The sequence below is a fragment of the Capra hircus genome, chromosome 15 (genome assembly GCF_001704415.2).
Source record: "Capra hircus breed San Clemente chromosome 15, ASM170441v1, whole genome shotgun sequence".
In the NCBI taxonomy this organism is placed as follows: Eukaryota; Metazoa; Chordata; class Mammalia; order Artiodactyla; family Bovidae; genus Capra; species Capra hircus.
The window spans coordinates 32,816,524-32,830,323 of NC_030822.1; the positions used below are offsets into that span (position 1 = coordinate 32,816,524).

General features: G+C 41.2%; 2 protein-coding genes across 2 annotated transcripts; both read left to right on the forward strand.

Moving 5' to 3' along the window:
- Positions 1,923-3,006, forward strand: LOC102173403 (olfactory receptor 52I1-like). Its single transcript, XM_005689936.2, has one exon. It carries the CDS (start codon positions 1,984-1,986, stop codon positions 3,004-3,006), a length of 1,023 nt encoding a protein of 340 aa, XP_005689993.2. The 5' UTR covers positions 1,923-1,983.
- LOC108637633 (olfactory receptor 52I1-like) lies at positions 9,347-10,380 on the forward strand. The gene has a single exon (XM_018058964.1). The coding sequence runs from the start codon at positions 9,362-9,364 to the stop codon at positions 10,322-10,324; it is 963 nt and encodes a 320-aa protein (XP_017914453.1). The 5' UTR covers positions 9,347-9,361; the 3' UTR covers positions 10,325-10,380.

Sequence of the window (13,800 nt, forward strand, 5' to 3'; positions counted from 1 at the left end):
TGTGTTCATGTCTCACAGATAAAACTTAGACTGTCCATTTTACCATATGGATGCTATATTTCAATCAAAAGTTAACCAAAAAATAAGAAGCAGGCAACAGTGTTAATGTTCTGGATAGGTCAAGTAAAATAAAGTCTGAAAACACTGTACTGGCAACATGTCAGTGATGGAGGTAATTGTTGGTCTTAGCAAATTTTTTCAGTAACGGCAGACTGAAGAGTAAGGTAGTAATAAACAGACCCACCAAACCAAATGTTCTGCCAGTGGGCCAGACCATTAATACATGTAAATCTCTAGCACTGCTAAGCAAGAAGAAAAAGGAATGAGGGAACTAAAACCTCATAGAAATGAAAAGTATGACCTGTGACAACTTGCCAAGGCTCGAGAGGAGGGATGGGCAGGCACTAGATGAGACTTCTCTCAGAAGAAAGGTAGATTTATACAGGGGGATCCAGAGAGGAAGATCGCGGATCAGAGGTAAATAGCAGGAGGAGCCATTCTGATTCCTCAGATTCTCTTCAACTCTTTAAGGAAAGATGCTCAGTCTTGGCTTTATGGCATCCAGGAAACACATAGCAGTCTTAATGATATCCTGAATAATTTTCTTTTCATGCTACACTATTATTCTACTTTAAAAAGCTTTCCTTTATCTTCTCATGATCTTCTCACTGAAGATGTCTCCCCCAGTGGTTATATGCAGTTAGGTTCTCTGACTATAAAACAGAGCTCATTAGTTTATTCAGTCTGTTCCATTATAAGGCATTTCTTATGTTTAGGGTGTTGTTTTTTTGTTTCAATAAAGACCATAATTTTCAATTATATCCCATAGTTTGGCATCTTAGAAAACTTCTGAGGACTCTCATCAAGGTTTCTGTTGGTAACTGGGTGTGGAGTCAATCAGTGGTAGGCTCTCCAGGAGGTAACTGGAAGGGACAAAGGTGTGTTGGCTGATTAGCACTGAGAACCAGGTAACTGTTGGTTTAATGCTCTGACTACTGCCATTGATGGGATTCTGAAGTCAATTCTCCCTCAATCTTACCTACTCAACTTTTTAGGGAGGAGCCAGAAGTGATGAGAAATCCAAGAACGATCAAGTGAAGACAATGTCCAAGGATCTGGAAAGTTCTTAGCCTTTTAGCCCCTGACTGAAGGAAGGGACAGGAGGAGGTGATAACTAACAACTGGCTAGTCTAGAGGCTTGGCAAATAAGCACTCTTATTTAAGGTTGCCTTCACACCTGGGAAAGAGTTCTTGGGCTTTATTTGAGTACCGTAACGTCAACATAGTCACACAATCAGTGTTGCGACCCACTAGCCTGGGGCCCTGAGAGATGTAGTATTAGGGTAGTGGGAGTTTCAGGAAGGAGAAGATGAAAAACCTTACATGTTAAATCTACGAAGTTCATTGTTTCACTCAACAATGATTATATATTAGGAACCGAACATTCAGAACTAAAAGAAACATTCTTTCCTCTGATTTTTCATTCATTCAACTTTTTGCTATTATGAGCACACATATCCTCTATTAATGGACTTGTGCACACACATCTGGGTCACACACTTGGTATAATTTATAAGTCCATGAACAAGACACACATGATTGAATACAATAAAGTCATAGGTTTGGTACTGGAATGATCAGTTTAGGTCCCTCAGAGGTAAGTATAGATGAGAGCCCATAAAAGCTTTGAAGCTACCTAATTTAGTTTTGTCATGAGATGGGGCAGGAAGTAAAGAGGACTACCCAAAGGAGGTAACTCATGGTCTTTGAACAATGATAGAAATTCATAAGGTAAAGAATACTGAGAATGATGGAAGGTGGAGCAGGAAAACTTTGTCACATGTCAGTTCCTTAAATCTGCGGCCCACTGAGTTGAGAATAATATCAGGCTCTTTTAACACCAGAGCTGGGAACACATCTTACAGGACTGTATCCTTTTCTTACCTAATTTTATACACTAACAGGAAAGCAGTCTCATCTGTGATGCTGGGGTCACCCTACAACCATACAGCAGAAGCCCCTGCCACCTTCATCCTGGTGGGTATCCCAGGTTTGCAGTCCTTTCATCTTTGGCTGGCTCTCTCACTGAGCACCATGTATACCACAGCCCTGTTAGGAAACACCCTCATAGTGGCCGTCATCTGGGTGGATTCCACTCTACAGGAGCCCATGTACTGCTTCCTGTGTGTTCTGGCTGCCATGGACATGGTTATGGCCTCCTCGGTGGTGCCCAAGATGGTGAGCATCTTCTCCTCAGGAGACAACGCCATCAGCTTTAATGCTTGTTTCACTCAGATGTATTTTGTCCATGCAGCCGCAGCTGTGGAGACGGGGCTACTGCTGGCCATGGCTTTTGACCGCTATGTGGCCATCTGTAAGCCCCTACACTATAAGAGAATTCTCACACCTCGAGTGATGCTGGGAATGAGTGTGACTATCATCATCAGAGCTATTATGTCGATGACTCCACTGAGCTGGATGGTGAGTCATCTGCCCTTCTGTGGCTCCAACGTGGTTCTCCATTCCTACTGTGAGCACATGGCTGTGGCCAAGTTGGCTTGTGCTGACCCCAGGCCCAGTAGTCTCTATAGCCTGATTGTTTCCTCCATTATTGTGGGTTCTGATGTGGCCTTTATTGCTGCCTCCTATATCCTGATTCTCCAGACAGTATTCAGTTTGTCCTCGAAGAATGCTCAGTTAAAAGCATTAAGTACATGTGGCTCCCATGTATGTGTTATGGCTCTGTACTACCTGCCTGGGATGGCATCCATCTATGTGGCCTGGCTGGGGGAGGACATAGTGCCTTTGTGCACCCAAGTGCTATTAGCCGACTTCTATCTGATCATCCCACCATCTCTGAACCCCATTATCTATGGCCTAAGGATGAAGCAAATACGGACGCAAACCTGGGGTCTGCTGATTCACTGCCTCTTTAACCACTCCAACTTGGGTTCAGGAATTCTGGCCCTTGAGCAAACCAGACAACTTCAAAGATGCCCTAGCTAACCTGGACAGTTTGGTTCGCCTGACGGCATTCAGTTCAGTTCAGTTCAGTCACTCAGTCACGTCTGACTCTTTGGGACCCCGTGAATTGCAGCACGCCATGCCTCCCTGTCCATCACCAACTCCCGGTGTTCACTCAGACTCACGTCGATCGAATCAGTGAGGCCATCCAGCCATCTCATCCTCGGTTGTCCCCTTCTCCTCCTGCCCTCATTCCCTCCCAGCATCAGGGTCTTTTCCAATGAGTCAACTCTTCGCATGAGGTGCCCAAAGTACTGGAGTTTCAGCTTTAGCATCATTCTTCCAAAGAAATCCCAGGGTTGATCTCCTTCAGAATGGACTGGGGGGATCTCCTTGCAGTCCAAGGGACTCTCAAGAGTCTTCTCCAACACCACAGTTCAAAAGCATCAATTCTTCGCTGGTCAGCCTTCTTCACAGTCCAACTCTCACATCCATACATGACCACAAGAAAAACCATAGCCTTGCTAGATGGACCTTGTTGGCAAAGTAATGCCTCTGCTTTTGAATACGCTATCTAGGTTGGTCATAACTTTCCTTCCAAGGAGTAAGCATCTTTTAATTTCATGGCTGCAGTCACCATCTGCAGTGATGTTGGAGCCCCCAAAAATAAAGTCTGACACTGTTTCCACTGTTTCCCCATCTATTTCCCAAGAACTGATGGGACCAGATGCCATGATCTTCGGTTTCTGAATGTTGAGCTTTAAGCCAACTTTTTCACTCTCCTCTTTCACTTTCGACAAGAGGCTTTTTAGTTCTTCTTCACTTTCTGCCATAAGGGTGGTGTCATCTGCATATCTGAGGTGATTGATATTTCTCCCGGCAATCTTGATTCCAGCTTGTGTTTCTTCCAGTCCAGCGTTTCTCATGATGTACTCTGCATAGAAGTTAAATAAGCAGGGTGACAATATACAGCCTTGACGTACTCCTTTTCCTATTTGGAACCAGTCTGTTGTTCCATGTCCAGTTCTAACTGTTGCTTCCTGACCTGTATACAGATTTCTCAAGAGGCAGGTCAGGTGGTCTGGTATTCCCATCTCTTTCAGAATTTTCCACAGTTTATTGTGATCCACACAGTCAAAGGCTTTGGCATAGTCAATAAAGCAGAGATAGATGTTTTTCTGGAACTCTCTTGCTTTTTCCATGATCCATCAAATGTTGGCAATTTGATCTCTGGTTCCTCTGCCTTCTAAAACCAACTTTATTGCCAGTCTATGTCTGACGCAGGATACAGCATGCTTGGGACCTGTGCATGGGGATGACCCAGAGAGATGTTATGGGGAGGGAGGTGGGAAGGAGGTTCATGTTTGGGAACGCATGTAAGAATTAAAGATTTTAAAATTTAAATAAATAAATAAATGAATAAATAAATACCTTGTTAATATGAGAAAAAAAAATAAAACCAACTTGAACATCATGAAGTTCACAGTTCACGTATTGCTGAAGCCTGGCTTGGAGAACTTTGAGCATTACTTTATTACCATGTGAGATGAGTGCAACTGTGTGGTAGTTTGAGCATTCTTTGGCATTGCCTTTCTTAGGGATTGGAATGAAAACTGACCTTTTCCGGTCCTGTGGCCACTGCTGAGTTTTCCAAATTTGCTGGCATATTGAGTGTAGCACTTTCACAGCATCACCTTTCAGGATGTGAAATAGCTCAAGTGGAATTCCATCACCTCCACTAGCTTTGTTTGTAGTGATTCTTTCTAAGACCCACTTGACTTCACATTCCAGGATGTCTGGCTCTAGATGAGTGATCACACCATCATGATTATCCGGGTCATGAAAATCTTTTTTGTACAGTTCTTCCGTGTATTCTTGCCACCTCTTCTTAATGTCTTCTGCCTCTGTTAGGTCCAGACCATTTATGTCCTTTATTGAGCCCATCTTTGCATGAAATATTCCCTTGGTATCTCTAATTTTCTTTCAGAGATCTCTAGTCTTTCCCATTCTGTTCTTTTCCTCTATTTCTTTGCATTGATCACTGAAGAAGGCTTTCTTATCTCTTCTTGCTATTCTCTGGAACTCTGCATTCAGATGCTTATATCTTTCCTTTTCTCCTTTACTTTTCACCTCTCTTCTTTTCACAGCTATTTGTAACTCCATACACAGTCTAAATAGAGAAGTTGCAAAGTTTAACTTTACCTAACTATTCAATTTCTAGCAAGGATGTCCAAGAAAAGATTTATTTTCTGATGAATATAATGGTTTGAATAAACTAGTATTTGAATCAGAGATAAGTCTGGGCAGAGAATATAGATTTGGGATTTTTCTTTCCTTAGATTCTGACCTACATTTCCAATTTCATATCCTACCAGACCCTCTGCAGGAGAAACCAACTGTTGGGTGCAATGTCTTATTTTCTCACAACTGTTTTCCTTATATCATTCTATGGAAGCAATTGTTAATATGCAATACACTGACCTCTGAGCCACTGATGAATCCACTCAACTTGGATCGTGTGCTCATACCTGAAATGGAGTCTGTCTTTAGTCAAAATGGATTCCAGCTCATTTGAGGAGATGTAAAGTTGGAATCACTGATGGTTTCCATTTTCAAACACGTGTACTTGGAAAGCGAAATCTGTTCAAAAATTGGTTCTTTGGTTCCAATTCAGTTCGAACACACAAGTACATCCCTGTTATTATGTACTATAAGATGTACCTCTATTTCCTATGTACCTAGTATTATTCAGGAAGTTGCAATGGTGTCCTAACCACCAGCTTTTTGTTTGTAAACAATGGAAGCTAAGGCAATGTGAGTTTGCTTTTATTTTCTCCTTTCAGAAAGTTTTAATTCCTATAGTCAGTATATATTAAAGTGAAAGGGATTTCCTATGTAATAGATACATATATTTGAGTCTGGTGTATTTGAACATCTTAATGAAATATAATTACCAAATAAGTGTTGATGGCAAGTTACTGTATCTGTGTCTTAATATTTCCTTTGTACTGATGGGGAAACAATGCTAATTATAAAGTGCATTGAAGATTATATTTAAAAAAGAGCAATACCTTATATACTGTGCATACTTTAAAATATACCCAATAATTTGTAATTTCATAATTTTAAGGGGTAGTCAGAGGTATTGTTGATATTGTAAACCTGAGTAGATAAGCATGTACAAAGTAACTGTTCCAAAGAGATCTGATGCTCAACCACCTAGCAGCCATAGATTTTCCTAATATTGCTATTATTTACTTGCTTAGAATGAATTCTATTTCTGAAAATCAAACAAGTAGGAATCAATCTCTAAAAATCAGATAAACTTATTTTGGGCCTTGTTTTCTTTTCAGAATATGCATTATATTCTTCTATTAGTTATCCTCTGAGGACATGAAACAAACGCTCTTCCACTAAGCACCCTGCAATCTGGAAAGCTCCCTTGGGCCAGAGAACAGGGAAAAATCATTCACTGGAGGAGTTATAGTGTTTGTCTGCTGGGCAGAGGTCAAGGGAAGCTGAGGTGTCCGGGGGAAAAGCAGGGTGACAGAGAATCTGAAGGGAAAGAGGGCTCCCAGTGGGAGGGCTCTCAGTGGCAACACTCCTCGTCGTGCCTCCATGTTGTTCATGTTTGATCTTGTGTTGCTCTTCCTGAAGGGTCCTGTATAAATCCCCCTTCTTTTGGGTGAAAGAACCAGAGGAAGTCAAATAGAGAAAACTCCAGGGATGTGAGTAACTAACCTGGGGACTGGGTGTTTGGCTTGATGAAGTCTCAAAGCCACGGTCACCCTAGAAAGGAGGATATAAGCAACTCCACTACAAAGGGCTGGCCAGGTCTCATGGGTACTGCTGATACCAAGATCACATTCTGGAAATCATGGGACAACTGGGGAGATAAAAGGAACAGGATATACATGATTATTTTGGTTCAAAGCTGAGAGAGGAAGGGGTGAGTCTAACCTTGGAATGAAGGCGAGAGGGTTTTCAGGGACTAACAGGGGTTGAGAGAATAGAAACTGAGCAGTAAGTCTGATTGGGAGCATGTGCTTTTGGTCATAGAGGGGAGGCATTGATTTATCATGAACACAAAGGCTCCATTTGACTGAATTATGGATCACCATTTTACCTTAAGACAATTTTCATTTGAATTATTTCCCATCCTTTAAATAGAGATAAAATTTCCTGACATATCCTATGATTTTGTTATTGAATGAAGTGTCTTGTCTAAGCTTTTCTTTAGTATTGGCTCTCCAGCTATTCAAGCGAATGTCTCTGCAGGGTTGAAGGCAGAGGCAGATTGTGGTCTGGAAATGTTTTAGGAGAGCTTGGCCAGAGCTTTCTGAAGAACAGTGCACTTCAAGAACCAGGAAGCAATTGTATTTCTTGATCTTGGTAGGTAGTGGCCATGAGGGTGTGTTCGTGTTCTCACAGATAAAACTTAGACTGTCCATTTTACCATATGGATGCTATATTTCAATCAAAAGTTAACCAAAAAATAAGAAGCAGGCAACAGTGTTAATGTTCTGGATAGGTCAAGTAAAATAAAGTCTGAAAACACTGTACTGGCAACATGTCAGTGATGGAGGTAATTGTTGGTCTTAGCAAATTTTTTCAGTAGCGGCAGACTGAAGAGTAAGGTAGTAATAAACAGACCCACCAAACCAAATGTTCTGCCAGTGGGCCAGACCATTAATACATGTAAATCTCCAGCACTGCTAAGCAAGAAGAAAAAGGAATGAGGGAACTAAAACCTCATAGAAATGAAAAGTATGACCTGTGACAACTTGCCAAGGCTCGAGAGGAGGGATGGGCAGGCACTAGATGAGACTTCTCTCAGAAGAAAGGTAGATTTATACAGGGGGATCCAGAGAGGAAGATCGCGGATCAGAGGTAAATAGCAGGAGGAGCCATTCTGATTCCTCAGATTCTCTTCAACTCTTTAAGGAAAGATGCTCAGTCTTGGCTTTATGGCATCCAGGAAACACATAGCAGTCTTAATGATATCCTGAATAATTTTCTTTTCATGCTACACTATTATTCTACTTTAAAAAGCTTTCCTTTATCTTCTCATGATCTTCTCACTGAAGATGTCTCCCCCAGTGGTTATATGCAGTTAGGTTCTCTGACTATAAAACAGAGCTCATTAGTTTATTCAGTCTGTTCCATTATAAGGCATTTCTTATGTTTAGGGTGTTGTTTTTTTGTTTCAATAAAGACCATAATTTTCAATTATATCCCATAAGTTTGACTTTTTAGAAAACTTCTGAGGACTCTCATCAAGGTTTCTGTTGGTAACTGGGTGTGGAGTCAATCAGTGGTAGGCTCTCCAGGGGGTAACTGGAAGGGACAAAGGTGTGTTGGCTGATTAGCACTGAGAACCAGGTAACTGTTGGTTTAATGCTCTGACTACTGCCATTGATGGGATTCTGAAGTCAGTTCTCCCTCAATCTTACCTACTCAACTTTTTAGGGAGGAGCCAGAAGTGATGAGAAATCCAAGAACGATCAAGTGAAGACAATGTCCAAGGATCTGGAAAGTTCTTACCTTTTAGCCCCTGACTGAAGGAAGGGACAGGAGGAGGTGATAACTAACGACTGGCTAGTCTGGAGGCTTGGCAAATAAGCACTCTTATTTAAGGTTGCCTGGACACCTGGGAAAGAGTTCTTGGGCTTTATGTGAGTACCGTAAAGTCAACATAGTCACACAATCAGTGTTGCGACCCACTAGCCTGAGGCTCTGAGAGATGTAGCATTAGGGTAGTGGGAGTTTCAGGAAGGAGAAGATGAAAAACATTACATGTTAAATCTATGAAGTTCATTGTTTCATTCAACAATGATTATATATTAGGAACCGAACATTCAGAACTAAAAGAAACATTCTTTCCTCTGATTTTTCATTCATTCAACTTTTTGCTATTATGAGCACACATATCCTCTCTTAATGGACTTGTGCACAACACATCTGGGTCACACACTTGGTATAATTTATAAGGCCATGAACAAGACACACATGATTGAATACAATAAAGTCACAGATTTGGTACTGGAATGATCAGTTTAGGTCCCTCAGAGGTAAGCATAGATGAGAGCTCATAAAAGCTTTGAAGCTACCTAATTTAGTTTTGTCATGAGATGGGGCAGGAAGTAAAGAGGACTTCCCAACGGAGGTAACTCAAGATCTTTGAATAGTGATAGAAATTCATAAGGTAAAGAATACTGAGAATGATGGAAGGTGGAGCAGGAAAACTTTGTCACATGTCAGTTCCTTAAATCTGTGGCCCACTGAGTTGAGAATAATATCAGGCTCTTTTAACACCAGAGCTGGGAACACATCTCACAGGATTGTATCCTTTTCTTACCTAATTTTATACACTAACAGGAAAGCAGTCTCATCTGTGATGCTGGGGTCACCCTACACCCATACAACGGAAGCCCCTGCCACCTTCATCCTGGTGGGTATCCCAGGTTTGCAGTCCTCTCATCTTTGGCTGGCTCTCTCACTGAGCACCATGTATACCACAGCCCTGTTAGGAAACACCCTCATAGTGACCGTCATCTGGGTGGATTCCACTCTACAGGAGCCCATGTACTGCTTCCTGTGTGTTCTGGCTGCCATGGACATGGTTATGGCCTCCTCGGTGGTGCCCAAGATGGTGAGCATCTTCTCCTCAGGAGACAACGCCAACAGCTTTAATGCTTGTTTCACTCAGATGTATTTTGTCCATGCAGCCACAGCTGTGGAGACGGGGCTGCTGCTGGCCATGGCTTTTGACCGCTATGTGGCCATCTGTAAGCCCCTACACTATAAGAGAATTCTCACACCTCGAGTGATGCTGGGAATGAGTGTGACCATCACCATCAGAGCGACTGTATTCATGACTCCACTGAGCTGGATGGTGAGTCATCTGCCCTTCTGTGGCTCCAACGTGGTTCTCCATTCCTACTGTGAGCACATAGCTGTGGCCAAGTTGGCTTGTGCTGACCCCAGGCCCAGTAGTCTTTATAGCCTGATTGTTTCCTCCATTATTGTGGGTTCTGATGTGGTATTTATTGCTACCTCTTATATCCTGATTCTCCAGGCAGTTTTTGATCTCTCAAAGAATGCTCAGTTGAAAGCATTAAGCACATGTGGCTCTCATGTGGGGGTTATGGCTCTGTACTACCTGCCTGGGATGGCATCAGTCAATGCGGCCTGGCTAGGGGAGGACATAGTGCCTTTGAGCACCCAAGTGCTGTTAGCTGACTTGTATCTGATTATCCCATCAACCTTGAATCCCATCATCTATGGCCTGAGGACCAAGCAAATAAGGAATCGAACATGGAGCTTGGTGATGCACTGCTTCTTTAACTTGGGTTCATGAACACTTTGTCTGTTGAGCCCCTGAAGATTCCAGCCAACTTAAAAGGCTGTCTTAGAGTTCTGTGGATGTTGTTTGGTTCACCTGGTAGCATAGAAATTCCAAGATGAAACTGTGGAGAGTATTTTTGCCTACCTTTTCAATTTCTACCACGGATGTAGATGAAATAATTTTCTGACAATGCTTTTTATGATTTTAGTCACCTAGTAACTGAATCAGAGATAAGTTTGGTAGATTATATAGAGCTGTGATTTTTTTTACTTAGATTCTGACCAACATTTTCAACTTAGTATGTGACTGGACCCTCTGCAGAAGAAACCAACTGTTGAGACCCCCATACCTGACTGGTTTCCTCACAATTGTTCATCTTGTGTGATTATGTGGAAGCAACCATTAATATATAGGCCACTAACCTCTGGCCATTGATGAATCCACTCAACATGGGTCACATGCTCACACCTGGACCAGAGTCCATCTCTAGTGAAAATGGGCTTGATTTCATCTGAGTGGATATAAATATGGGATCCCTGATGGTGGCCATTTTCTAACATGAACTTGGAAAGAGAAATCTGTTCCACAGCAAGAGAAGCAGATGAGCAAAATGAGATGAGGAAACTGAGTCTCTGGTTATCTGGTTAGAATTAATTTGGACCATCCAGGTACATATCTCTTATTAAGTTCTATAAGACATATGTCTATAACCTTTAATATATCCACTATTGTAAATTTCCCTGTAGCTCAACAGGAAAGAGTCTGCCTGAGAGGCAGGAGACCAGGGTTCGAAACCTGGTTTGGGAAGTTCCTCTGGAGAAGGAAATGCCATGGAGTCACAAAGAATTGGACACGACTGAGTGACTAACACACATTGTTAAAGCTGGTTGGAATACTAGATTAGGTTGGTACAAAAATAACTGTGATTTTGCACTGTGAATTTTAAGTCATTATAGCTAGACTAAAATATATCTTTATTAATCAAAATAAGAACCATTATAATCAATACATTTTTACCAAAGAGAAATGTTTGTTTATTCCTGTAGTGTAAAAATCTGTGCTTCAAGAGTCAATGAACTCTTTAAAACATCTTCTGCCTCCTGCTGGTTATAGAACTGTCTTCCCTGCAAAAAGTCATCAAGATGCTTGAAAAAGTGGTAGTCAGTTGGAGAAAGGTCAGGTGAATAAGGCAGATAAGGCAAAACTTTGTAGACCAATTTGTTCAACCCTTGTAGCGTGGTTGTGTGACGTGTGGTTGTGCGTTGTTGTGGAGTAGAATCGGGCCCTTTCTATTGATCAACGCTGGCTGCAGGTGCTGCAGTTTTCAGCACATCTCATCAATTTGCTGAGCATACTTTTCAAATGTAATGGTGTTGCCAGGATTCAGAAAGTTGTAGCGGATCAGACCGGCAACAGACCACCAAACACTGACCATGACCTTTTTCTGGTGCAAGTTTGGCTTTGGGAAGTGCTTTGAAGCTTCTTCTCGGTCCAACCACTGAGCTGGTCTTCACTTGTTGTCTATGAAACCCACTTTTCATCACACATCACAATCTGATCTAGAAATGGTTTGCTGTTGCGTAGAATAAGAGAAGACGACACTTCAAAACGATGATTTTTTTGATTTGCTGTCAGCTCATGAGGCACCCACTTATAGAGCTTTTTCACCTTTACAATTTGCTTCAAATGCAAATGACTGTATAATGGTCAATGCTGAGTTCGTTGGCAACTTCCTGTGTAGTTCTAAGCGGATCAGCTTCAATGATCCTCTCAATTGGTTGCTGTCAACTTTTGATGTCTGGCCACTATGCTCGTCATCTTCAAGGCACTCATCTCCTTTGCAAAACTTGAATCACTACTTCACTGTACATTTGTTAGCAGTTGGGTCAAATGCATTGTTGATGTTGTGGGTTATCTCTGCAGCTTTATGACTCATTTGAACTTGAATAAAAAAGTCCCTTGAATTTACTTTTTGTCTAACATTAGTTATATAGTCTAAAATAAATATAAGCAGCAAGTAATAACTCGCAAAAAATCATAGTAATAAATGTACATTAAAATGATAGATAAAATAACCACATTTAAGACTGTATCCCAATATCAAATGGTAAATTTCAACAATGCAAAACCCCAATTATTTTTGTACCAACCTAATATGCTTTTGAACTGTGGTGTTGGAGAAGACTCTTGAGAGTCCCTTGGACTGCAAGGAGATCCAACCAATCCATTCTGAAGGAGATCAGCCCTGGGATTTCTTTGGAAGGAATGATGCTAAAGCTGAAACTCCAGTACTTTGGCCACCTCATGCGAAGAGTTGACTCATTGGAAAAGACTTTGATGCCAGGAGGGATTGGGGACAGGAGGAGAAGGGGACGACAGAGGATGAGATGGCTGGATGGCATCACTGACTCAATGAACTTGAATCTGAGTGAACTCCGGGAGTTGGTGATGGACAGGGAGGCCTGGCGTGCTGCGATTCATGGGGTCACAAAGAGTCGGACATGACTGAGAGACTGAACTGAACTGAACAGTTATCACCAGCTTTTTGTTTCTAAGCAAGAGGCTAAGGCAGTGTGAGTTTGTTTTTATTTTCCCCTTTCAGAAAATCTTAAACTGAATAAGTCCGTATATGTTAAAAGAAAGATATTTCATATGTAAGAGATATATATATTTGATTCTGGTACATATGAAAATCATAATAAAATATAATTTACTAATAAGTGTTGATGGCAAGTTATTGTGTCTGAGTCTTTACCTCCTTTCTATTAATGGGGAAATATTGCTAATTCATAGTGGGTATTGAAAATTAAATTAAATTAAAAATGAGTGGAAATCACATAAAACAACACTTGAAATACTGTATATATTTTAAACATATACCCAATGTTTTTAATTTCATACTTTGAAAGGGTAGTCCTAGGCACCGTTTAAATGTATTTCTGTATAGATCAGGATTCATGTCGAAACTGTTCCAAAGCGAAGTGATGCTTAACATCTTAGCAGCTATACCTTTTTCTAATATTATGTACTTGCTTAGAATGTATTTTATTTCTGAAAATCAAAGAAGTAGGAATCCACCTCTAAAACTCAGATCAACCCCTTGAAACCCCATAACATAAAACCATCAAGATGGTGTGATGGTTAAGCGTGTTTCGTAAGATTTCCATTTTGACCAGACATACTGTTCTCTCTCCACAAGCTACCCAGTGACTTAGTTATGCCTATTAAATCAAAGAATTATTAGATGCACTAAAGAATCTGATGGAAAGTGACAAAAGGATAGTCCAGCCTGCATGCAAAACAGAAATTTTTTTTCTGGCATTTCCATAAGAACCCTGCCCTACCAGCTTTATGTTTCATTCACATTGGTATTCCCTGAAGCCAGATGAGATGTTCTCAAATATTGAACTTCATACTTCCCAAAGTGGGCTGGGTCCCTGCCATGGTTACCCCAAACAGAAAACCCTGTGCTTCTTCTAGTATATTCA

What these genes read in the sequence shown, in the direction of transcription:
- LOC102173403 (XM_005689936.2), top strand. Translation starts at nt 1,984, where the DNA reads ATGCTGGGGTCACCCTACAACCATACAGCAGAAGCCCCTGCCACCTTC.
- LOC108637633 (XM_018058964.1), top strand. Translation starts at nt 9,362, where the DNA reads ATGCTGGGGTCACCCTACACCCATACAACGGAAGCCCCTGCCACCTTC.